We start from the raw sequence: 25,781 nt of genomic DNA, 5'->3' as shown, positions 1-25,781 counted from the left end.
AGAGAGAGAAAGAGAGATGGAACCCTTTAATATTACATAATTATATATTTTTCTTTTTTTTAAAAAAAATAATGTAAAACTTCATAAATGGTCTCTGTGATACCGAAATGACAGAAATACTCTTCATTTAACGGTGAAAAGCTAACGAAGTTAGCGAAAAAGACTGTTTGTTAAAAGTTTTGAAACCAGAGACCATCTGTGAATTTTTTTAAAATTATGGACTAAACTTTAGATTTTCGAAAACCATAGGGACTATTTTTAAAGTTGTCTTATATTTACTTTTTCATGTGTACCTATTTGTCATAGGGATTGTAGTAACTTCACAAGGATAATTTCGATCAGTTAAAAACATACCCTTTTGTAGGCATAGAATCATCATGGGGAATTGGTCCAATAGTTTTCAAAGTACAATAGATCATTAAAAGGTAATAATAGTAATAGTAAATATTAATTAAATCCAACACTATTTATGTGGATCATGAATACACGCATGCGATTACATTGACTGTTTGCATGACTCCATAGGCTCTACCAAACTTCTAGTATAGCCTATCACCCATCTGTTTATAGTATCTATGTGTCTTCCATACACTATCCTTATCATGATTATACCAATCAATTAATCTACATATTTCTTATGCTTTACAAAACAGCCATCGTCTTCCTCCCTCTTCCTCTTCACCAGATTCTTCTTCTTCTGCAGATTTGATCCATCAATAAGAGAAAGATCAATCTGTTCCTCGAAGATAGCAACTTGCTCCTTGATTAATACGGTGTCAGGGCTCGATGGGTTTCCGTTTGCTTCAGATTTGCAACATCGAACCAAGGTTTCTTGCATCATTTTACAGCACGTTTGTAGATTTTCCTGTATCAATCGAACCAAGCTAATAAAATGAGCGTTTTTTGCATGAAAAAATATGAATAAAGCTAGAAACTTTGTTTGCTAACTTACAGTTTGATCTGGAGGAATGAAGTTAGTGATGTGGGAAAGACAATCTTGATATGTCAACTGGAGAAAGTCCTCAAGAACACATCTTAGTCCGCTCATGACAATAACACATGGTCGGTACTTGAGAAATTTATAATCTGTACGGTAATTCAGCAAGATGCCATTAATGAATGCAAAACATATTATGTGATCGATACTTAAGATAATGTTGGAGTACATACCTAGAGATGAGGCAAGAAGAAGGTCATTAAGCCTTGAACTTAATTCATCAAGAACACGATGATTCTTGAAATAGGAATTCAATTCCCAAACGATCAACTCAACGTACGAATGAGGAGTGATTGAATTAAGTTCCCAACCTAAAGATTCCAGTATTCTCAATTCCATTCTTTGGATTAGCTTTGCTTCAAAAGAATACTCTAGACCTTCCTGCATCAACCACAGGATCCTCGTTAAAAAAGTCGGTTTAAAAATCATACTTTGAAATTATCCTTATAATGTAGCCTTTAAGTTATTATAAGATGATATAATAAATAAGTGGATGAAAATATTTTTATTTCTTTCATTTAGCCGTATAATAAATTTAAAGTACTAAACAATGAGTTGTCATCAAAATGAATTGTCACCTGAATTTCATTAAGCGAGGGAGGACTAGTCTCACCAAATTTGATAGCAATCGATAAAGAAGCCACAGAAAGTAACTCCATCATCAAATAGTTCCAACCCTTCATCATCAATAGAAACAAATGTTAGTTATAGTATTCATGAGAAACCCTAATCTTTAAATGCCAAAACTTCCCACAACAACCAAACAATGATCATAAAACACGACTTACATGGCATTTATTGATGTAGATGAATCGATCAACATAATTTACAGCGTTTAACACAGTTCCGACACAAAAATTAAACCGCCGGTGAGACTGCATATGAAAAAAAAAAAAAAAAAAAAAAAACCCGAAAACAATTAGACACGATCTTAAACCGATCAAAGTTGAAAGAATTGGAGTGTTGATTAAAGAACGTACATGAATGAGCCACTGGATCGCTTTGAATCTACAGGTAGCAACGAAAGGATTGCATTCAAGAAGGTTTACGTATCCTGATCCAGGCATATACTTCATTTCCTTTCGTAGACAATTAGCAAACGAGCGTTCACATTCTTCTTTGGTAATATGGTGAACCAAAGTGTTCGTTTCCTTTGGCTTATGGTATTGTCGTGTATGTTCAATCACTGGACTCATGTCCCATACTTCATCACAAAGAAGAAAGTCGTTTGCGTCTTCCAAGATTCCATTTTTACGATCGAACATGGCCTCCTGACAAAGAAGAAACTCATCCATTCCCACTCTCGATTGTGTGTTACGTACAGAAGGTGATGGAGGGGGATAACAATGGCGGATGTGTGTGTGCGTGGGGTGGTTTAAAGCGGTTTGGGGAAGGGTTGTGTTGGTTGAAAAGAAAAGACACGTACCGCATGAAGAGGGTAAATGCAGTGAGTTGTGAGTTTTATGTGTGTTTTTTTTATTGGTTGGTTTTACTGCAGTAAGCAAGTGCGTGAAGAGACACGAGTGTTGATCGGAAAGTGGCGACGTTTTTATTAAACGTGTGGAGACGACTCTTAATGGTGGCCGGTGGGGGCCACACGTACAGTCGGGTTCAGACTCAGAATAGATTTTCCGGCTGTTGTTGTAATTAATTCATAAAACCGGCAATTCTTGAAACGATATATTTTTAGTAAATTTGTTAACAATATAATTAGGTTGTAATTAGGCTATAATTAGCCTTGATTTTGGGCTAATCAGAAGGCTTTGTTATGTTGTTATTGTCTAACAAATCTATGATTTCCTCCATGTTTGCATATCAAAAATGGGCCGATATGAACATATAACAGGCAGCGATTAACAAAATCGAAACACAAAATCAACAGTCGGAGTGGATGAGTTTTAATTGTATGATTGTATCTTGATTTCCAAAAGGTTTCTATGCAAAGGGTATTAGATGTTTCTTTTTTATTTTGACATGGGATAATCATTTTTATGTAATATTTTTTTTATTTGTCCATATTTGATCAATAATATTTTTTTTGTCCACATTATCTCTTTAATTTCTTTAACTGTACACATTTAGTTCTTATGACCGGCTACTTCAGTTAAGCCAGAAAAATAACTTAAAAGAGTACTATATTTTTTATTTTTTATACATTTAGTACTTAATTTTTTTTACACATTTAGTCTTTAATATTTTTATTGCAAAATAAGTCATTGTTGTTTTTATATACATTCAGTACTTATGATCGGTATTTTTAGGATTTTCTTAAAACATCCTATATTGAATAATCATTAATAAGGTATCCGGGAATGTTCATGCTTTTGGTCACCACTTCCTTGGTTGATTGGTTGTTTAGTTCTTGTGGTTTGGCTTAGGTCTTGTAATCTGAACTTCAAAATTTCTTCAATCGATAATAAATTTTAACGATATTTATATCCATACGTTCGTATTTGAGTATACGGCAACTTTCATTTAGATTAATTCTGTTAAAAAGTAATACATTTTTACCTACGATCTTTACATCAATACGTTCTTTATAAATATATGTATGAATGTTTTTTTATAAAATCGAAATTAAAATATATAATTTTTTAATGTGAATAATCTAAATGAAAATTATAGTAGACTCAAATATAAACGTGTGAATATAAAGATCATTAAAATTTGTGACCGTTTGAAGAAATTATGATGTTCAGAACACAAGAACTAAGCAACTAAGCAGTCGATGTCGCGGTGGTCGTAAGCATGAATAACCTCAAACACCTTATTAATGATTGCTTTGCATAATATGTGGTAAGTAAAACCTAAAAGAAACGATCATAAGTATTAAATGTGTACAAAAACAATAATGACTTATTTAGCAACAAAAAAATATTAAGGACTACATATTGCAAAAAAAATTAATGACTAAATGTGTACAAAAAATATATTACCATTTTATGTCATTTTTTCTGGTTTACCTGAAATAGTCGGTCATAAGAACTAAATATGTACAGTTAAATAAGTTGAAAAAGTAATGTGAAAAAAAAAATAAAAAAAAAACTCAGCAACTAAATATGTACAAATCAAAAAGTATATTACAATTTTAAGTCATTATCCCTTCTTGAGGTCGAGATTTAAAGTTTGGGACATAGGTGAAAGTAAGAGTAGTTTAAGAATATATTATATTTATCCATTTAAAAAATTGTTTTTTTTTTTTGAAAGAGCCTTTAAAAAAATTGTTAATGATTTATACTGTATAAATTAATGAAAATTGAGTAAACTAACCATTATAAAATGAGATTAAAAAAATAACTATTTTTTCAGTTTTTGAAAAGAGTAATATTTTTTCTGAATGCTCTATTCCAGATTTTATCTTCAAATTCTGGAGTCTCTTTTTGGGGTTTTTATTCTATTTATCGTATTCAAATAAATCTTTTTATTTTTATCCAAAATGTTCATTTCAAAATGTTTAATGTTATCGTTTTTCAACAAAATGTCTGATATTATGTTATAATATCGTATATAGTTCGCGTTTACTATGTTTGTTTAACCTTTTGGATTTAAGTAAAAAAGATTTGTTTTTCTAAATTCAAGAATTATTCATTGGATTTCAGACTTGTTTTTGAAAGTCCGAAGTTTTTTTTACCAAATTCCGAAATTTAAGTTTGGAATCCGGGAATGTTAGTTTGAAATTGTGAAATGTCGGTCTAAAATGTATTTTTTTTGTCGGAAAAAATGTTTTTTTAGTCTGAAAGTCTAGTTATTATTTTGCCAAAAACAAATTTTTTAATTATTTTCTTCAAATACAAATTAGATTATGGTTAGATTACTTAATATCCCTTAAGTTAATGTTTTATCTATGTAATATTCCAATATAAGTTGTAGTTAATTACAATTTACATATTAATGTAATAACAATTTTTCTTCATCACATTTTGTTATATTTTTTAATTTAAAATTATTATTGATGTACTGAAACTATAGTTTAATTTTTTCTTCTTATTATTTTTAATTGACTAAATTATAAAATTTGTTCTTATTATATTGTAGGGTTTTTCCTTTTTATCGTTTCATCCATATAATATGAATTATCACACTTTTTTTAGACACCGTCATATTCTTCACACCCTGTCAACTCCCTCCTTAAATATAAGTCAAAATGGTCGGTTTCATAAACATGAAAATTCATTCCTCTTGTTTATATAAACTTGGCGACTAGATTCAAAAAAAATAAGAGAATATAAATAAATAATTTACCAACGCTTATGGTTATCTTGCCGCCAGATACCTCACAAACTTTTTGGCTAGTGTTCCCAAGAAAGAACAATGATTTATGAGCTCATGTCATCCTTGAAGTTTTAGAGCCTATATCAAAGTACAATTCCTTAAAGAGAAAAAAACACCAATTCTATAACCCATATTACCCACATGCCATTGGGATTCCTTAAGGAAACCACATGTTACATGTGGTCTCCTCGATCATTTTAATCATGCCTTTGTATCTTGGCCTTTTCATTAGTACTCTAATGTTAAGTAACGAATGTTTTGAGGTCCTTGTGACTTATGAAGTTTTGTAATCATAACTTACTTAATAAGTGAAGTAAAAGAAGTATTCTTATATATAATTAAACTTATATAAGTGAATATTAAGTAGCTTATTCATTTGGGAGCTGAAGTAAGAACTTGTCACTACATTGAATTTAGTACTCTACCTTTGGAACATATGTCCTCATTAGACGACTTAGTTTTATTTGTGTTTCCATTATATGTAATACAATATGTTCTATTGATTGAATACTATATGTATACAATGTGCCATTCTTTGCTTGATGTTATGATTTCTTATCGGGAAACATTTGACCTAAGGACATGTTTGTGGATGAGGTTTTTTAAGAGGGGATACTTGTAACGTTCCAAAAATTCAAATAAAATTTTCATTTTTAAATTCATTTCAATCATATGATAATCATACTAAAATAGTCAAGAGTATATCATAACAACATATTATCACAATACAAAATCCCAAAATCACGTGATGCGGAAAAATCATAGGTGGATGCACTGCGATCAGGCCTGACCATTCGCTTTCGAGCTGGAAGTACCTGAAACATAAACTGAAAACCGTAAGTACAAAGCTTAGTGAATTCCCCCAAGATACCCCATAACATACATACATTACAGTCAAGCATATATGGGTGCTTGCAACCCATTCGATCTCTTTCAATCGGTACCGGGTGTATTTCAACCCTTTCGATCTGTTTCAACCGGTACTGGGTATATTTCAACCCCTTTGGTCTCTTTCTACCGGTATTGTGTATATTTTAACCCATTCGGTCTCTTTCAACCGATATTGGGTATATTTCAACCCTTCGATCTCTTTCAACCGGTATCGGGTCTATTTCACCCTTTTCCACTACCACGTAATATCATAACAAAAGAATCACAGAGACATCAAGCAAATACAGACATAACGGACAATTGTCACAAAGACAGTCATCATACTACAACCAATAACAAGTGGACCGGTATTGGTGCCTTCGACCCACGAATATAGTGAAGGAAACTTACATAATACTGAAGGTATCAAATTGCACTTGAGTTACTGACTCACAATATCCTCTCACTTTAAATCACAAGTAAAATAAACCCTAATTAGAAATTAGGCCAATAGCCCATCACGAGTTTCCAAACCCTAAATCCTATCTTTAAGAGAAAAAGTTATTTAATCATTGGCTTATTAAGCCTAACCCACCAAGGCCCACATATAAATAGTCCCAAGGCCCAAAAGATATGCCATGAAAAAATGGGCCCAAGTCCTAAAGCCCATCACAGATAAGCTCATGGCCCAACAACATCCCAAAGTCCTAAAGCCCTAAAACGGACCGAAATAAAGCCCAAGCCCGCCTCTGGTGAGTATACTCAGCGTAGTTCCAGTACGCCTGATGTACTCACTGTCTTCGCATCCATGAGATTCTTGAGCGTACGTACAACATACGTCTAGGTACCCCCGGCGTACGCTGCAGCTGGCCAAAGTCCACCTTCTAAGTCTTAATCAGTTAAGACCTAACGTCCAGTTTTTGATCCAAGCTTATTAGAGTGTATTAAGCCATAAAGTTGCAAACTTTATGCTTTTGCATGTCTTAAATGGGTCAAATCTTGAACTAACTTCATGAAACCAACTTCAACCCTTGCATAGTTGAACTTAATCCATCAAGACTCCGTTTTTATGCTCAAGGGACGTTAGAAACACGAGGGTCTAACATTATAATCTTTTGGAGTAACTCATACTCTCAAGAAATATCTTAACGACCATTTTATGATGAATAAGCCCTAAACTACAAACTAACACATGGAATCATCAAGCTAGAAGCTTTTTATCTCCAATAAGCTAGAACTGATGAGAAATCTCTAGATCCACAAGCTCTTTCTGGTCCAATGCTTCTTCACAAATCTTCTTCTTCTTTTTGTTGGAATAGTGTCTAAGGCTGCAACTATATTAGGCAAGTATTTGACCCGGTTGTGCATGGTCCTTTTAGGTTGCCTTCACCATAGCAACTTGATAGGATGATTTATTAAGAGAGAGTAAATATTATTAATATATTATGGGAATAATATAAAGAATAATATATTGTTATTTGATTAATATAAGTCATAGAATTAATTGGAATTAATTTGGTGACTTAAAGAAGTTAATTAAATAAAGGGGTATAAACTGTCAACTGTTTGATAGTTAAGCTTTAGACTATAAATCCTTATAGATATATAGTGGACGGATTCTAGAAGCTAGGATAGCTTCAAAATCGTCCATGACTTATCTAAGGAAAGGATTTGGATAGCCTTAAGAGAAGATTATCCAATTAGGGTTTAGGTTGTAACCCTTAAGGAGTCTACAAGTATAAATAGACCCTATGGCATAAGGAAATCGGCACCTCACCTAAAGTAAGAGAACCCTGGCCGATTTCCTCCCCTCTCCTCTCTCCTAAATCATCTTCCTTGCTATTGGTGTTTGTAACCCATTAGAGGAGTGACATTTATGACTCTAGAAGCTCCAAGACAACAAGATCAACAAGGAATTCAAAGGTATGGTTCTAGATCTGTTTCAATGTTGTTATTTAACCTAATTAGCCATTAGAAGTCTTGGATTCAAAGCATGTTTAATTAGAAAGCCTAGATCCAAGCATTAGGGTTTTGCATGCGCACATAGGAAAGTTCTTATGGCTAAAACCCATCAGTGGTATCAAAGCCTAGCTTGGTTTTCTTTAAATTGTTGCTTGATTAACTGAAACAAACCTGCAAAATTCGATTTTTTGGTTTCTGAGTCATGGACTCGGCGAGTTCCAAAGTGGACTCGGCGAGTCCCTTTGTGCACTTGGCGAGTCCAAGCGTCAGGAATGGCCAGATTCAGGATTTTTTCATAATTATCTTATGGAAACTTACCTTAATCATAATAGATCAACCTAAATCCGATTTTTTGATATATATGGCTATTATCTTGATCTAGTTAAAGGTATTTATCAACTAATAAAATATATAATTTCCTTATATGATAATTAATTAACTATTTTAATTATTTTGGTAATTATCTTTCAAAGAAATCTTGAATAAAATCAAATATAGATAATTAGGATATTAATTGTTAATTGGAATTATTTGTTATTTGATCCTCTATGTTTTAAATGTTTAAAACTTGCCCTCAACTTTTGAAATTTATATTTGTGATTAAAAGTTTTAATTTAGACAACTTAAATTTCAAACCCTAGATTTTAAAAGGTTTAAAATACAACCCTATATTAATATGATATTACTAGAATAATATATATATATATATATATATATATATATATATATATATATATGTATGTATGTATAACTAAATGCTAGTCTTACCGTTAGTAGGCCTCATTCACGAAGCCGATCTATAAGGTGGGTATAAGGTTGCGGCCTATAAAATGGCGCTTAACGGGTGTACACTCACACCTACCGCTTGCTTGATTGGTGGAGGGTCGTTAGCCGAACGGGTAGGATAGGGCAACCTCATCCTCTCATTAAAGGTATAATAAGTAATACAAAGTAACTACACATATTTTAAAATTTCCCAATCTTAGTTACTTTAGGAAAAGTTAATTGATGCAATCCCATGAAATTACACTTTGCACCCTTGCTAAGAAGTTAGTGGAGCGTGTGTGGTTTACCGGCACACTAATTGGTTCTAAGCAAAGGTGGCAAAGGGTGATTCATTGTTTATCATAGTTCGATGGAGCGTGTGTGGTTTATCGGCACATCGAATAGGTGATCGTTACAATGAAGGCACCATGTGAATTTGCATGGTAATTCACATCCGCTTTGTGATCCTCGGTATCCCAGTCACAAACAAGAGGGGCATATCGAGATTTAAACATGCCATTGAATAGTTTCAATGAATCTCATTCGAACCTAGGAATTCTCAATACACTTGGGACTAATAGTTAAGTTTTGTGATGGAGAATTAGTGAATCGTCATTCACTTACCTTCAATTTATTTGCATGTTAGATTACGGCATCCCTTTTCTAGTATGTAAATGTTATTGTTGGATCCTAGCCCTAATTTTTCATTGGGTGATAATTAGGGATTCTTATTCTAATCTATCTTTGTCCTTTTCTTTTGTAGATGTGGAACGCAAACAACGCTGCTGCTAGTTCTTTCACGTTGATGAGCCTTTGCCAAAAGGTCACCTTCGATGGAACGAACTTTAGCGAATGGATAAGATACATTCGCACCATTGCTCGCTATGAGGATAAGGAGTATGTCCTCGATGAGAAGCTCAAGAAAATCAACCCTGAAATCGCTACTCCGGCCGAAATCCCCGCTTTTGAGACTCATGAGCGAGATGCAACGAAGGTACATTGCATCATGATTGCCACCATGAACTCCGAATTCCAAAAGTCCTACGAGGACATGTACCCGTACGAGATGCACCAAGACTTATTGGAGAGATTCCACCAAAACGCGAGACAAGAGCGTTATGAGATTTTCACCAACATGATTTCCGCTAAGATGGGTCATGGAGAATCTCTTACCGTGCACCTGCAAAAGATGCAAAGGTATGTCGACCGCCTTCGCAAGTTAAATGTTGACTTTGGAGAAGACTTGGCGATCGACATGGTGCTTCACTCTTTGCCTCCGATGTACAACCAATTTAGGATGACCTATCACATGAACAAAGAAGAGGTCACCCTAAGCAAACTCCAAGGTCTCTTGAGGGTTGCTGAGAGCAACTTCAAAGACAAGTCTGTTGCACCAACTCCCAATCCGCCTGCTGCTCTTGTCTTGGCTATTGGTCAAGGAAAGGGAAAGAAGAGGAAGGCTTCATCGAAGAACTATCGCAAGGTCAAAGCCCGAGATGGTGCCTCTTCTAGTGGGACCAAAGTTGATCCCGCTAAGCCCTGTCCTAACCCGAAGGAGGCAGAGTGCCACCACTGCCACAAGATAGGACATTGGAAGAAAAGCTGCCCAGAGTACCTGCAAGCAATCAAAGAAGGAAAGATCAAGCCATCTTTCGCAGGTATATACACAATTAAATCTAACGATTCTAATCATGCTAATTCTTGGGGTTCTTGATACCGGTTGTGGTTACCACATTTGTTCTAATGTGCAGGGACTAAGAAGAAGTAGGGATGTGGAGCAAGGAAGGATCAATCTAATCATGGGGAACAGAAGATCGTCGCCTGTGACCAAGATTGGAGTGTATTCTTTAGTGCTTAGGAATAATTTGTGTTTAGATTTGAACAATTGTTGCTATTCGCCAGAAATGGCTAGAAACATCATTTCATTTCAAGGTTTATATAGACAAGGATTTAGATTTTCTTTTAATAATGAGAATGGTTCTATTTTGGCTTATCTAAATGGTGTCTTTTACTTTGAAGCTACACCATGTAATGGAATATATGAAACTGTTATGATTGTTGAAATGATGTTTGGAATATAGATTCTTCCACTAGTATGGATAAAGCATCCTTGTGGCATTGTCGTCTTGGACATGTCAACAAGAAACGCATAGCCCAACTCCAAAACGATGGAGTGTTGGAGTCATTCGACCTTAGGGAAGATGACACATGCGAGTCTTGTTTACTTGGAAAGATGACTAAATCACCCTTCACGAGTACGTGTGAAAGGGGTGAGGGTCTATTGGACCTAATACATACCGATGTATGTGGACCGTTTAGATCAACCACGAAGGATGGAAACCGCTTCTACGTGACTTTTACCGATGATTATAGTAGATATGGGTATATCTACTTAATCAAGCAAAAGTCAGAAACCTTTGAAAAGTTCAAAGAGTTCAAGAATGAAGTGGAGAATCAATTAGGCAGGAAAATCAAGATGCTTCGATCCGATCGAGGAGGAGAGTACCTAAGTCTTGAATTTCACGATTATCTCAAGGAGTGTGGAATAGTTTCGCAATTGACGCCTCCTAGGACACCGCAGTTGAATGGTGTAGCAGAAAGGCGTAATCGAACCTTATTGGATATGGTTCGCTCTATGATGAGTCGTGCTTCACTACCTATCTCTTTTTGGGGGTATGCCTTAGAGACTGCCGCCCATATCCTTAACCGAGTCCCTACTAAGAAGGTTGCCAAAACACCTCACGAGATGTGGACAGGGAAATCTCCCTCGTTGGCACATATCAAGGTTTGGGGTTGCGAGGCTTTCGTAAGACGAGATACTCACGACAAGCTCGAACCTCGAAGTGAGCGATGTATCTTCATCGGCTACCTGCAGACATCCTTTGGATATCTCTTCTATAGACCGAAGGACAATGTTGTCTTTGTTGCGAGGAGAGGAGTTTTCCGAGAGCGAGAACTCACAAGCCAAGGAGACAGTGGGAGGCAAATCGAGCTTGAAGAGATTCAAGAGTCGATAGATGAAGGAACCTCTACAGCTGGCACTCAACCCAAGGAGGAAACTCCGGTTGAACCGATTGACGAGTCCTTACCTCTTAGACGTTCCGATAGAGTTAGAGTTCATCCCCAGTTTTATGGTTTTCATATTACTACCGAAGGGGACACGTATATTAGTGATGGTACACTAGTAAATCTTGATGAACCTAATAGCTATAAGGAAGCCATGGCAGGCCCGGAGTCTGCGAAGTGGAAAGAGGCAATGGATAGCGAGATCCAATCCATGTATGATAACCAAATTTGGAATTTGGTTGATCATGTGCCCGGACGTAAGACCGTTGGGTGCAAATGGATCTTCAAGAAGAAGACCGACGTGGATGGAAAAGTACACACATATAAAGCACGATTGGTTGCGAAGGGCTTTACTCAAACTCCCGGAGTTGACTATGATGAGACCTTCTCACCAGTTGCGAAGATTAAATCTACTAGAGTGATGCTAGCAATTGTCGCATTTCATGATTATGAGATATGGAAAATGGATGTCAAGACCGCTTTTCTTAACGGAAAGTTGGCTGAGGATGTTTACATGGCTCAGCCAGAGGGGTTTGTGGATCCAAAGCATCCGAATAGAGTGTGTAAGCTTGAGAAGTCCATTTATGGACTTAAGCAAGCGTCTCGCAGATGGAATCTTTGCTTCGATGAGAAAGTCAAAGAGTTTGGATTTGTACGAAGCGAAGATGAATCATGTGTATATGTCAAAGCCAGTGGGAGTATAGTAAGCTTCCTCGTTCTATATGTCGATGACATATTACTCATAGGAAATGACATCCCGACTCTGCAGGAAGTTAAGTCCTGGCTCGGGAAGTGCTTCGTTATGAAGGACCTCGGAGAGGCTTCTTACATTTTGGGAATAAGGATAGTAAGAGAAAGAAGTAAGAGACTAATTGGACTTAGTCAGAATACTTACTTAGATAAAGTGCTAAAACGATTTAGTATGGAAAACTCGAAGAAGGGAGAATTACCGATACAAAGTAATGCCAAGTTGAGTAAGACTTAAAGTCCGAGTACCGAAGCTGAGATAGCATAAATGAGCCGAGTACCATACACTTCCGCAGTTGGCTCAATCATGTACGCTATGACATGTACTCGCCCTGATGTAGCTTTCTCTTTGAGCATGGTTAGCAGATATCAAGGGAATCCTGGCAGAGCACATTGGATTGCGGTGAAGAATATCCTTAAGTACCTTCGGAGGACCAAGGAATGGTTCTTAGTCCTCGGAGGGAGTGATGACTTGAAGGTGCGAGGGTATAGTGACGCCAGTTTTCAAACCGACAGGGACAACTACCGTTCGTAGTCGGGCTGGGTCTTTACCCTAAATGGAGGAGCAGTGACATGGAAGAGTTCCAAGCGGGAGACCGTAGCTGATTCAACGTGCGAATCAGAGTACATTGCAGCGAGCAAAGCGTCGAAGGAGGCAATATGGCTAAAGAACTTCATCGGTGATCTTGGAGTTGTACCCGCCATAAAGGAGCCTATGAAGATTTTCTGTGATAACGAAGGAGCGGTTGCCTTAACCAAGGAACCGAGGGATCATGGTAGATCAAGACATATCGACAGAAAATATCACTTCATTAGACATCGTGTAGAAGAAGGACAACTCGTAGTGAAGAGGATATCATCAGAAGATAACCCAGCAGATCCGCTTACGAAGGGACTGAGTAGGGTTAAGCACTTGCAGCATGCTAGGAGTATTGGGCTGAAGGATGATATTAGCATAGATTAGATAGTATTAGAAACGTGTAATAGATAAATGTAATTAACATTTGATGATTAAATAAAGGAGTTTTATTTATGAGTAATGTTACTATCTTATGTTAATTATTTAGCTATTGTTTCACTTTGTATGTTTTGACTTCCAGAATAATTGAGTTTATTAGGAATAATCGAATTGTTCAAATTATCCACAATCGTTTATATGTTGGAAGTAGATATGAATGAAGATTGTCATGAATTGGTGTGTAGATGTCTAAATGGTTTTAGACATAGCAAAGGGTTGTTGCAACGTTCATGAGTGCTTATGAACTAGTTTTGAGCATTGGAACAAACCTGCGCTTGCTGGAATCACCTTATGGAATATGATATAAAAGGGTGATCGCAAGACGATAATATCATATAGTCTTAAAACCTAGATATATGGTTTGTTATTTGTTAATTGATTGTGCATTGATAATGCGAAAACGCGTCAGTAACTCGGTGTTCTAAAACGCATTGTTGTGTATAATTGGTTAATGAATAAGTAAATGCATATAAGTCGAAGTTTATCTGTAACTTTTATCTAAGAAGGTAAAAGCGATATCTCGGTCGCTCGATGATTTGATTTGACTTATGTGCCGGGCCCGGTCAGAACTGAATTGATGTGTTCGATTAAGTTCTATGTCAAATAAATCAGAGATCGAGAAACCTAAATGCTTGACTAACCGTTCCATAGGATTGTCAGCATGATATCTAACAGAGGTCTGTACGATCCCTTATCTAAAGGACAAGATTGATTAGATTAGAGTTTGACAGCGTTTTTGAGAGCTACGATTGCAAACCGAATTGTACTTGTGCATATAGTTACTAGACTTATCCAAGTGGGAGACTGTTGGAATAGTGTCTAAGGCTGCAACTATATTAGGCAAGTATTTGACCCGATTGTGCATGGTCCTTTTGGGTTGCCTTAACCATAGCAACTTGATAGGATGATTTATTAAGAGAGAGTAAATATTATTAATATATTATGGGAATAATATAAAGAATAATATATTGTTATTTGATTAATATAAGTCATAGAATTAATTGGAATTAATTTGGTGACTTAAAGAAGTTAATTAAATAAAGGGGTATAAACTGTCAATTGTTTGATAGTTAAGCTTTAGACTATAAATCCTTATAGATATATAGTGGACGGATTCTAGAAGCTAGGATAGCTTCAAAATCGTCCATGACTTATCTAAGGAAAGGATTTGGATAGCCTTAAGAGAAGATTATCCAATTAGGGTTTAGGTTGTAACCCTTAAGGAGTCTACAAGTATAAATAGACCCTATGGCATAAGGAAATCGGCACCTCACCTAAAGTAAGAGAACCCTGGCCGATTTCCTCCCCTCTCCTCTCTCCTAAATCATCTTCCTTGCTATTGGTGTTTGTAAGCCATTAGAGGAGTGACATTTGTGACTCTAGAAGCTCCAAGACAACAAGATCAACAAGGAATTCAAAGGTATGGTTCTAGATCTGTTTCAATGTTGTTATTTAACCTAATTAGCCATTAGAAGTCTTGGATTCAAAGCATGTTTAATTAGAAAGCCTAGATCCAAGCATTAGGGTTTTGCATGCGCACATAGGAAAGTTCTTATGGCTAAAACCCATCAATTTTCTAAGCAACACACATACACAAAACACCCACACAGGCTCAAACTTTAGGGAAATGGATTAGGGTTTCGAGATATGGCTCAAGAGGCAAAGGAGACTGATAAGGCGATGAACTCGAAGGATTTAATGAACTTAAATAGAGTGCAAACCCTAAAAATTAGGGTTTTCCTCTGGCTTGAGTACGCCTTGTGTATGCATGGGTATGCCCAACGTACGTATGGGTTATCCTGATTCGCACATGAAAAGGGAGTACACCATACGTACCTTGTGTACACTCAGCGTACTCTTGCCTAGTCCAAGATTAAATGAAACAATTGCAAGCGAGGTTTATCTGACAATTCGGGTGCTACAATATTTGAGCTAATTAAAATGCTTTAAGTTATTTTTGTCTAATTTAATATGTGAGAATTATTTAAAATTCTATATTTTGAGCATGAATATATATCATTTTTGTTGGGTTGAGGCTTGAGCGGTCCATGTTCTTAAATCACATATGATTTGTAATAGTGAGAAACTTAATAAGCTAAGATGGTTGAAAGAGTATAAATGCTGAGTAAGTTGAAAAGTATGAAAGAGTATAGATATTTGAGAAAGTTGAGAAATATGAGAGAAGAAGATACTTGAGGAAGTTGAGAATGTTTGAGTAAGTTTTCTCTAATTATAAGTAGTTGGTCCTTGCTCCAATTATAAGTAGTTCATCCTTACCCCATAAGGTAGTTCGGGCTTGCCATACAATAAGGGTTGTTCATTTCCATTCATTGTTAATTAATGATGGGTCATTCGTTATTGGCCAAATAAGAGTAGTTAGTCTTTGTTCTTCGATCCCACTTAAGGGTAATGATATGTTGGACTTGAGAGAATTAAAATAAATATTTCCTATATTCAAAGGGTTAGAATCGAGATGTGCGGATGTGAGATGTGTTATAATTGTGATGACTTAGGGATTTGATCACTTAGATCTATGTTATACTTTTTGATCAATCACTAATTGATTATCTTGGTATTTATATGCGTTTTTATATCATTATCTAGTATATGTTGACATAAGCTATATTTATCCCTTAAATCTTAAGTTTTGATGATGCATGGGCTTATACATTTGTATATAAATTGGTGTTCTTTTATATACAATTAATATAATGGCCAACCTTAGGATTTGTATTCATTAGTCTTTTCATAGCCTAACCCACTATATTGATATATTTTTCATGTTACAAACGGATGATTGAAACCATTCAAGATTTAGAGGTGTTGGCAAATTTAGAAGACTTTTGTTTTATAAAGATGGTGTTTGTTTTAAATCATTGTCTCTGGTGTGAATGATACGCTCTCGCATGTTTCAAACTATTTTGGTTTCTTGAAAGTATGAGACCGGTTTCCGCACTTGGACTTTGAGAAATGATTTTAAAATGGTTTTGAGACCATTTTCTGCAAATTAAAACTTTAAAAATACTTTAAAGCTATTTTTATACGGCTATTTAAAATAATTAAGTGAGAGGTATTTCAAATTTGCTTAGCATCAGTCATCTTTTGAAGAAATGTATTTATCTCGTGATTAGGGGTGTTCATGGTGCGGTTGTGTGCAGTTTAAAACAAAAACCACAAATCGCACCACATATACATTTTCACATTTTTTGAAACCGTAAATTGCACTGCGAGAGTTCTAAACCGCGTTTTGCGATGCGGTTTGATGCGGATAGTTTATACGGTTTGCAATGTTTAATAAAACTCAAAAAAAAAAAAAAAAAAAAATAAATAAATAAAAAAAAAAAACTGTTTCCTAAAAACAAGCTAGCAAATTAAAGTCGGTGACTAGACATCTTCTATCAAACATATATTATAAAACCATGCAACACTCTTAAAACTTATCCATATATCTTTACCCTAGTCATGAGAGCCTTATGCAATATATCTTGGTTATCAGTGCATATGAAGTAAGTTTGGATTTGTCAATTTTAAATTGGGAGCTTATCAAGCTACTTTATAATTATGATGTATGTTATATTCTCAATTTTTGCATGTTGGTATACTATATATATATATATATATATATATATATATATATATATATATATATATATATATATATATATATATATATAGTATACGAACATGCAAAAATTGAGAATATAACATACATGATAATTAAAATTGAGAATATATATATATATATATATATATATATATATATATATATATATATATATTTGCGGTTTGAACCGTTGTTTTGTAATTAAAAACCACATACCGCACTGCATAGTACGGTTTGACAAATTTACAAACCGCAAACCGCATCACGAAAATATCAAACTGTATTATATGGTGCGCTGCGGTCGGTTTGTGTTGTTTATTGAACACCCCTACTCATGACACATTTTGTCATCACAGGTGCGTTGAAGGGGGACAAAGTGGACAACTGCATTGTGTTCATTTTTTTGGGGAGCCATTTTTTATTATATATTATATATGTATTTATTTAAAAATAAAAAAATTACAATAGTGATAAAGGTTTTTTTTCTGACTCGTCGGGTCGTAAGTATTTGAAGATATTTAAATCTTTAGGACCGATCATATTTGTAACAGAGTTGATATTGTTTTAAATAATATTTTTTGCCTTTATCCTTCAAAAATCAAATTTGCTATTTTTTCCTGGTATTGAGAAAGGGTTTACAAATAATTGTGGCACGACGTAAATTATGGAGACTTTGAGATGCTTTCAAAATATGATGGTGAGCAGCCATCTTAGTGTTATTTGTAAAGCTTATACGTTTTGGAAAACAACATAATTTTTTTTCCTTCCCAATTCTTTTGACCATCAAAAAATCATTGCAACTTATATAACTCCAAAATTATAGCTAAGTAGTATAAGATATTTGATTTGGGAGATTCTTGGTTACAAACAGATTTGAGAAAACATATGTATAACCTTTACAATTTATAAAGTAAAACGGTTATGTGCCAAATATGATATGCAATGTCAATATATAGTGATATGGATTGAATTTGAGACTTTAGACCATTTTTATCAAGACATTTATTAAAAAATTAAATTATTTATTATCCTCGTACACTATTCATTATTCAACTCGTTCAATTTGTAACACTTTATTGTCAACAATAACCCAATCCAACTTTTTATTATACTATATATACTTATTTATAATTAGTTTTTGTTATATTTAAGGTTAACAAATATAAACATCTTTAATATTGATTTAGAAAATAATTTCCCAAAATCTGATTATATCACTTTGTTGTTATCGAAATAAAGTTCGATTTTTAACCAATTAAAATTACGGCAAAATTTTATATAAGTACCCCAATGATGTCATTTGGTAGACATGTTTGTGTCAATAGGGCCCCATTGTTTTCCATAGAAAATAAAAATACACATATAAAAACAGGAAAAATGACTTATATGGGTAACTATGTTTCAAAATCTTTCAAAAAATATCATTCAAGTTTGGTGTGTCTAAAAAACATCATCTAAGTAATAACATTTGTACAAAAAACACCAACGAAGTACATTCTTTATTCAAAATTGACCTTGTGTAACTGGCAATAACCGGTAAAAATAAGTAAAGGAAAAAAACAAGAGGAAATGACTCAAATTGGTAACTATGTTTCAAAATCGTTCAAAAAACACCATCCAAGTTTGGTATGTTCAAAAAACACCATACAAGTAAACTTTTTGTATACAAAACACCAAACAAACTATATGTTTTGTTCAAATATTACCCACCAGTAACGGGCTCTTACAGGTTAAATGATGACTTGGCTTAATTATTATTACATGGCGTAATAATTATTGACAAAACAATAAATGATATATTACTCCTTTAAAAATCAATTTAGGGTTTCTTAATGAACGAATGACTTCATCTTCTCCTATGATTGCTCTTCTTCTTCTAAAATGATGATCTCAAACTCAAGTCCAAAACCCTAATACTTGACTTAAGGCAAAAAGGGCTCCTTTACCCCTGCCTCAATGGGCCACCCTCCCCTTAAGGCCCAAATCCATAAAAAGCCCAAAAAGGCATCCCAGCCTAACTACAAGGCCTTTAAGGCCCAAGAACCTCCAACATGGCCTTAAGCATAAAAAATGACCTGCTACAATCAGGTGGGCTCGAGACCTAACTTAACCAAGTTTATGCATACGCCCAACATATGCTGAAGCCTCTGCGATCCAGATTTCAAGCCAGTACGTCCGACGTACTCTTAGTGTACGCCCAATGTACTCGGCTAAGGTCTATAACCGCCAATCTTCCGAAGGCCATAATTTTTTCATTCTAAGTCCGTTTACATCATTCTTTATATCCACGAGAGCTAATTTAGGCATCAACACCCACACCAAGGGTTATGGCCTTCAGATTGCGATTCTTAGTGTTATCTTAATGCTAAATTAGATTTCGTCATTCTGGGGTCCAACCGAGGGTTATCAGTTATGGCCTTCGGAAACGAAATCGCAATCTAATTTGGACCCCGACATAGCTCTTTGATGCCTAAATTAGATTGCGATTCTTAGTGTTACCTTAATGTTATGTATGCAATTCTTAGTGTTACCTTAATGCAGGGGTAAAGGAGTCCTTTATGCCTTAAGTCCAGTATTAGGGTTTTGGACTTGAGTTTGAGATCATCACTTTAGAAGAAGAAGAGCAATCATAGGAGAAGATGAAGTCATTTGTTCATTAAGAAACCCTAAATTGATTTTTAAAGGAGTAATATATCATTTATTGTTTTGTCAATAATAATTACGCCATGTAATAATAATTAAGCCAAATCATCATTTAACATGTAAGAGTCAATTATTGGTGGGTAATATTTGAACAAAACATATAGTTTGTTTGGTGTTTTGTGTACAAAAAGTTTACTTGGATGGTGTTTTTTGAACATACCAAACTTGGATGGTGTTTTTTGAACGATTTTGAAACATAGTTACCCATTTGAGTAATTTCCTCTTGTTTTTTTGCCTTTACTTATTTTTTACCGGTAATTGTCGATTACACAAGGTCAAATTTGAACAAAGAATATACTTCGTTGGTGTTTTTTGTACAAATATTTTACTTGGATGGTGTTTTTTGAACACACCAAACCTGAATGATATTTTTTGAACAATTTTGAAACATAATTACCCATATAAGTCATTTTCCCATAAAAGTATATCAATATTGATTTAGAAAATAATTTACTAACTCGGATTACATTACTTTGTTGTTATTGAAATAAAGTTTGATTTTTAACCATTAAAAATTATGGCGAAAATTTATATAACAACCCCACAGATGTCATTTGGTAAATATTTTTATAAAAAAACCCGTCAAAAACTCCTCCATTTTGCACACGTTGGGCTAAGGTGGTTGTTTTTTTTTAACTATTTTTTTCTATAAAAATTGTTTTTTTGGTGATCTTATTAGTCTTTTGGTCCAATTTCTTGGAACGGTTTTGGTACCGTCTGCTTTTTTTTTTGGACCAATCTTTTCAGTCTTTTTCCAGAACAAAGTACTGAGCTCGTTTTTTTTTTAATCAGTCCGGACTCACGATCACAATCTTTGCTTTTAAGGTTTTTTTTAGGTATATTTCAATTTTGAGTTTTTCCATTAACAATTATAAGATTAACATCAAAATAATATATTAAGATTTACTGAAATGATACACTAAAATTTAATAAAAGAAACAAGAAAAAACTTGGATAATATGTAGTTAGAAAATTTGTAATCAACATAAAAATAATATGTAGTAAACTTTGGCTCCCATTTTTTTTTTTTTTTTTTTTGAGACTGGCACGGTCCATTCATTTAATCGGGCCGGTTGCAAATAGTCTTTTTTTGGGTCTAGTCGTCTTTTTTCATGTCTTTTTCAGGACCCTGTATGGACCCTTTACAAACGATACCTTTTAACAGATTTTAATTGTAGAGTTTAATAAATAAAAAAAATAAACAACTTTAGAAATTATATTCTTTTAAAAATAAAAACTAATATCACAAACTAATTCAATAAACAACTATAAATAATAATCTACTAATGCAATAATAGTGGATGAGATGGTACTTGGTAGTCCATATTGATTAATTTTCAGTTTTTATGGATAACAAGATGGCCACATGAATTTCAGATTAATTAATTTAGGGTCCCTTTTGACGTGGAAAAAACAACCCGACTCTTATTGCAACTCATAAGAAGAGAAACTGAAACCGGATCTTCCTTCATTCGTCGTTTTCAACTCAAGCTTCTGAAACGGGCTGCAATGATTGGTCAACAGTCAACAGTCAACAGTCAACACTTGATGATTAATCATTTTCACTTCCAAAAAGTAAAATTATCGTTTTTAATTGGACTAATTATTACCTGCTATTTGGATCATAATAATAGCCATTGATAGACCCATCCACACACGAGAAGCAAACATAGTAAAAACCAGCAATAGTCAACCCACAATCCGCTCCAACGTTCACAAAGTACTGCTCTTTCCATCTCTTCATAAATATTTAATGAAAAATAAATAAATAAATAATAATAGTCCCCTGTTTGTTTGTTACGACTTAAGCAACCAAAAAATTACCATAAAAATATACTGATAGTTGCTGAGGTCTAATGATTTCCCGCCATCAACCTCAACTTGACTCTGACAAAAATTCAAGAACACAAGGTTAATTACAAAATCATAAAATAAACATTTACTATAATTTTGTGTTTTTTGACAACTTACTAGAAGAGGTGAAAAAGATGGAAATTTCGTCCAGTGTTCTATGTCCACTTCTGACCTGTCACAGTTTATAAAATTATAAAGTTTGTGTTATTATAGATGGAAGTTTTGAATTAGAGAAGAAAAAATTTACGTGGCTTTCCATTTGTTAGTAAAGAAGGTATGATTTTTGGTATCAACAATTTCTCCCTCCCAAAAAGTAACCACCTGCAGTTATTAGAATTTTAAATTATTTCTTCTTGCACCAAATCATTTAAATTTTAAACAGATGCTACTTACAGGTGTATCTGCCATTGGAACATTTAGAGCTTCCATGGTCCCACACAGATATCCATGATCAAGGTCACAGCCTTGGATTCGCACATTAACTCTCCAAGCTTCATCCTTTTGTGGACTTGAAACATTTTGAGTTCCTGAAAAAGCCTGAAAATTCATTCAATAAGTTTTCATTAAACACTTCTTCAAGTTAAAATGTGATACAACCAAAATTATTAACCAGTATATGGGAAAAAAAGGATGCAACTAATGAAGAGATTACCTGTCCAACACTTAAAAGTGAACAAGGTTGTAGACAAGTTTGTCCATAATTTGCACCTGAATAATGATAAAAGTATGTATCAGAAAAACCTTAAGATTATCCAATAAATATTGAATGGATTGGTTTTACTAGCAAAAAGGAAAACTGTTGCATAATAAGTTAAAGATTTGGATATAAAGGAAAAAGGAGCACAGAAACAAATCAAGTGCCATGACTTAATAGGAAAAATACCATATATAAGTATTGGATCATTAATATGATAACTGTCACATAACTGAAACTGTGATTCATTTCACCTAGTTTTTCTTTCCTTTGAGGCTACTTGTATATATCATTTCCCATGTGTTTGTCCCTAATCTATTTTGTACTAAATGCTTTACATCTAGGCTCTAGCTTATCTTGTTACCTTCTTCCTCAAATTGACTAGATTAGACTTCTCTATGTTCTGTATAATTTTACTACCCAAAGGGCACTATGAATGAGAATCAAAGATTTTTGGTCAAATAGGATCGGATCTGAGAAAACTATGAGGATTATTTTGACAAATTCTGTAATTGAAAGATAGAAAGAAGTGTTGAAAATCTATATAACTATCTTGATTCTCTAATAATAATTTCTTCAAGCAGTCATCAATGGCTTCTGTTATTTAATTTCCATGTAAATATGCAATCCCTCTACTGCGAAACTAGAGTCAATTCTCCAAATTTTGATATAAAGTCAACCTGGAAGTTTGTAAGAGGTAAAACTTGAGGACCTTGTGAACGCAACTGAAACTTTTTTCTTACATATGCATATCCAAATATAATCTCCAATGTGATGATTAGTTAATAAAAAATTGGTCATCCTTCAAGCGAGACTTCCAATCGATCGAACTCAATTTGTACTTTGCACAAATAAATCCTATTTTTGCACAATTCATTTTACTTCTATCCATGAAAGCAGTAAACAGCAAGCATCAAACAGGATAGCGTAACCGGAGTTCAAAGGATTGAAATACTGGCGACAATCGTTTCCTTATACGAACTTAATTGGACTACTGACACATCGGGTAAACCATTTGACGGACATACCTGAAGAATTAGAAGGTGCTGGAGACTCCACCATTCGCACAGGCATTTTTGCTGTATCTACGAAAATTTAACGATATCTGGAGAGTGAGATTCGCATACAACCAAACGACTGAAATTTACTGCGTGTATCGGAGATCAAAAGGGACTGCAAAGGAAAACTGTCGACAAATCGGTAAAACAAAGTTGGAAGTGAAATGTATATATGAAAAACTCAACTACAACAGCGTCTCCAACCTAGCACTGTTTCTCGGGGTAACACCATTTTCGACCCAATACTATTTTTTACACCATGGATAGCCTTATACCAAATTTAATGTGATGAGAAGTGGCATACCTAATTGATTTCATACTATTATTCTATCAAATCAAATTGGGTATTAAAGGTTTTGAAAAAAATAATGATACAATTAAGTGTATTTGGGCTTTTAATTAAATCATTAAAAAAAATTCTACTGTCTAATTTTTTAAAACCATTATATTTTTTAAGACAAAATTGCAAAAATGGTTGTATGATTGGCAAAATTATGTAGTTTTTTGTCCAAAAAAGTTTGATAACGTTTCAGTGGTCCAATTTTGGATACTATATATGGTTTTGATCCCTATGGTTGGTATTTTTGTGTGTTTTGGTCAACACTCAACATAAAACCCTTACTTGAATCAGATTAATGTTGTGAACAACTCATGGTAATGTTCCCGCATCTCAGCCTCGGATTCCCAAGTCCATTCAGAATCTTTCGTATCTAAACCACTATAAGTCATTTCTAGGGTTCGTTTCCAACCTCCAACACTCTTTTATCTTAGAGAACGCTAGCCCTAATTCCTTTGGTGATTTGTGGCCTTTTGGAGCATTTGTTAGCTTGGAGAAGAAGAAAAGAAAGAGAATTGGGTGCTTTATTGATGGATTCTTGTAAGGAAACAACACCATCAACTTACCACATTTCTTATGGACCTTTGTAAGTGTCAAAGGCTCAGACTTTATGGCTTGAAGTGGCTAGATCTAAGATATTGTCTCATATTCTTCATGTTTAAGCACGTTTGGAAGGAAGGAACTCATAAAGTTGGCAACTTTATTACTCTCCTGAGTCCCTTGAGCAACATATGTTGTGGATCTAGACTTTGGTTGGAGTTCTTGTCAATTGCATGAGTTATGGCTGGAGCAACTATAAAGCTTTCACCTTTATGATATATTTGATATTAGAAACCCTTATAGAGTGGTAGGATTAAGGACTTTTTCAGATTAAGACATTGTGGTATTTGGCTTTATTTGGACCTAGGGTTGGAGATCCTAATCTCTTTGGGTGTCTTAATTGATAAAGTTGGAAACTTTATCCATTTAGACCATAGAACAAACTAAATCCAAGCTTTGGAGCTCTAAGAATCAAAGAAAATGGCTTAATCCATTAAGCTGTTGGAAACCCAGCACCCACGGCATGGCCATAGGTCGCTACGACGTGACCACTGGAAAATGCCCGTTTGTTCGATTGTATGAAGGTCACGACGTGGCAGTTGACTAAAGTCAATGTTGACCGTTGACTTTTGGCATGGGTTGACTTTTGGTCAAATTTCTATTTTTTAGAAGGTAGACTTAGGGATTGTCTTGTATGGATTGTTAGGAGGTGTTTAGCATAATCTTTTGGCGAAGAGAGTTGTTAGTTGTGTTTAGCACCATCTCTTGGCTAAGAGAGCTGTTGGTTGTGGTCGGTGCGGCTTTGAGTGGGGTTTTAGTCGGCGTTATGATTCAGGGAGTCTCTTCATTGTACTTGTGGGTCGAAGGCACCAATGCTGACCCGCTGGATTATGTATATAGGAAGACCAGGTGGTGGCCCCTAACAATTGTATGAAAGAACTAGATACGACTCCCAACAAATTGTATCGAAGACCAGGGTCTGAACCTTGGCAGTTATATGTAGAATGCTAGCTGTCTTGGTGATACTTGCATGGAAGACCAGCAGGTGGCTCTTGGCACTTGTTTGTAAGTCCCGGGTTTTGGCCCTAACATGTCAAGGAAAGACCATGATATGGCTCATGTCATGATAGTAACTCTAAGACTATGGATGACACACAACAATCTTTATTCTATGTATGATATGTGGTATTTTGGGAAAATTAAGCTTTGTGCTTACGGTTTTATGATTATAGTTTCAGGTACTTCCGGTTTCAACGGGAAGGGCTTGACGTGATTGCACTGCATCCCCCCCCCC

The 25,781-nt window shown here is 34.6% G+C and overlaps 2 protein-coding genes across 5 annotated transcripts; both read right to left on the bottom strand.

Annotated features, from left to right (window-relative positions):
• Window positions 1–418: 418 nt before the first annotated feature.
• Window positions 419–2,405, bottom strand: LOC145051820 (putative cyclin-D7-1). Its single transcript, XM_078999649.1, has 6 exons — window positions 1,978–2,405; window positions 1,786–1,872; window positions 1,576–1,674; window positions 1,171–1,378; window positions 953–1,086; window positions 419–865 (listed from the first exon to the last, which is right to left on the bottom strand). Exons 1-6 carry the CDS (start codon window positions 2,290–2,292, stop codon window positions 620–622), a joined length of 1,089 nt encoding a protein of 362 aa, XP_078855775.1. The 5' UTR covers window positions 2,293–2,405; the 3' UTR covers window positions 419–619.
• An 18,897-nt stretch (window positions 2,406–21,302) lies between these two features.
• LOC145054950 (glucose-induced degradation-like protein) lies at window positions 21,303–23,942 on the bottom strand. Of its 4 annotated transcripts, none has more exons than XM_079003220.1 (9): window positions 23,815–23,942; window positions 23,581–23,725; window positions 22,511–22,566; window positions 22,252–22,395; window positions 22,106–22,179; window positions 21,976–22,030; window positions 21,829–21,891; window positions 21,615–21,742; window positions 21,303–21,508 (listed from the first exon to the last, which is right to left on the bottom strand). In XM_079003220.1, the coding sequence occupies exons 2-9, from the start codon at window positions 23,624–23,626 to the stop codon at window positions 21,430–21,432; spliced, it is 645 nt and encodes a 214-aa protein (XP_078859346.1). In that variant the 5' UTR covers window positions 23,627–23,725; window positions 23,815–23,942; the 3' UTR covers window positions 21,303–21,429. The 4 variants fall into 4 exon arrangements, with proteins under 4 accessions (XP_078859346.1, XP_078859345.1, XP_078859347.1 ...); XM_079003219.1 differs by having other exon boundaries at window positions 23,581–23,738; window positions 23,815–23,912; XM_079003221.1 differs by having other exon boundaries at window positions 21,976–22,031; window positions 22,116–22,179; window positions 23,581–23,863.
• Window positions 23,943–25,781: the final 1,839 nt, after the last annotated feature.

The sequence above is a fragment of the Lactuca serriola genome, chromosome 5 (assembly GCF_051521515.1).
Source record: "Lactuca serriola cultivar US96UC23 chromosome 5, Lser_US96UC23_V15, whole genome shotgun sequence".
Lineage (NCBI taxonomy): Eukaryota > Viridiplantae > Streptophyta > Magnoliopsida > Asterales > Asteraceae > Lactuca > Lactuca serriola.
Note: the sequence above shows the minus strand (reverse complement) of the source record. Positions and strands in the feature narration are given on the sequence as shown.

Excerpts from the sequence above, each read along its gene's own strand:
- LOC145054950 (XM_079003220.1), bottom strand. The coding sequence starts at position 23,626 with ATGCCTGTGCGAATGGTGGAGTCTCCAGCACCTTCTAATTCTTCAG. Across the intron at positions 22,567-23,580 it reads AGCACCTTCTAATTCTTCAG|GTGCAAATTATGGACAAACT; the intron begins GTATGTCCGTCA and ends ATCATTATTCAG. Across the intron at positions 22,396-22,510 it reads CACTTTTAAGTGTTGGACAG|GCTTTTTCAGGAACTCAAAA; the intron begins GTAATCTCTTCA and ends ATGAATTTTCAG.
- LOC145051820 (XM_078999649.1), bottom strand. The coding sequence starts at position 2,292 with ATGGATGAGTTTCTTCTTTGTCAGGAGGCCATGTTCGATCGTAAAAAT. Across the intron at positions 1,675-1,785 it reads TCTACATCAATAAATGCCAT|GGTTGGAACTATTTGATGAT; the intron begins GTAAGTCGTGTT and ends TTGATGATGAAG. Across the intron at positions 1,379-1,575 it reads CCTCGCTTAATGAAATTCAG|GAAGGTCTAGAGTATTCTTT; the intron begins GTGACAATTCAT and ends TGGTTGATGCAG.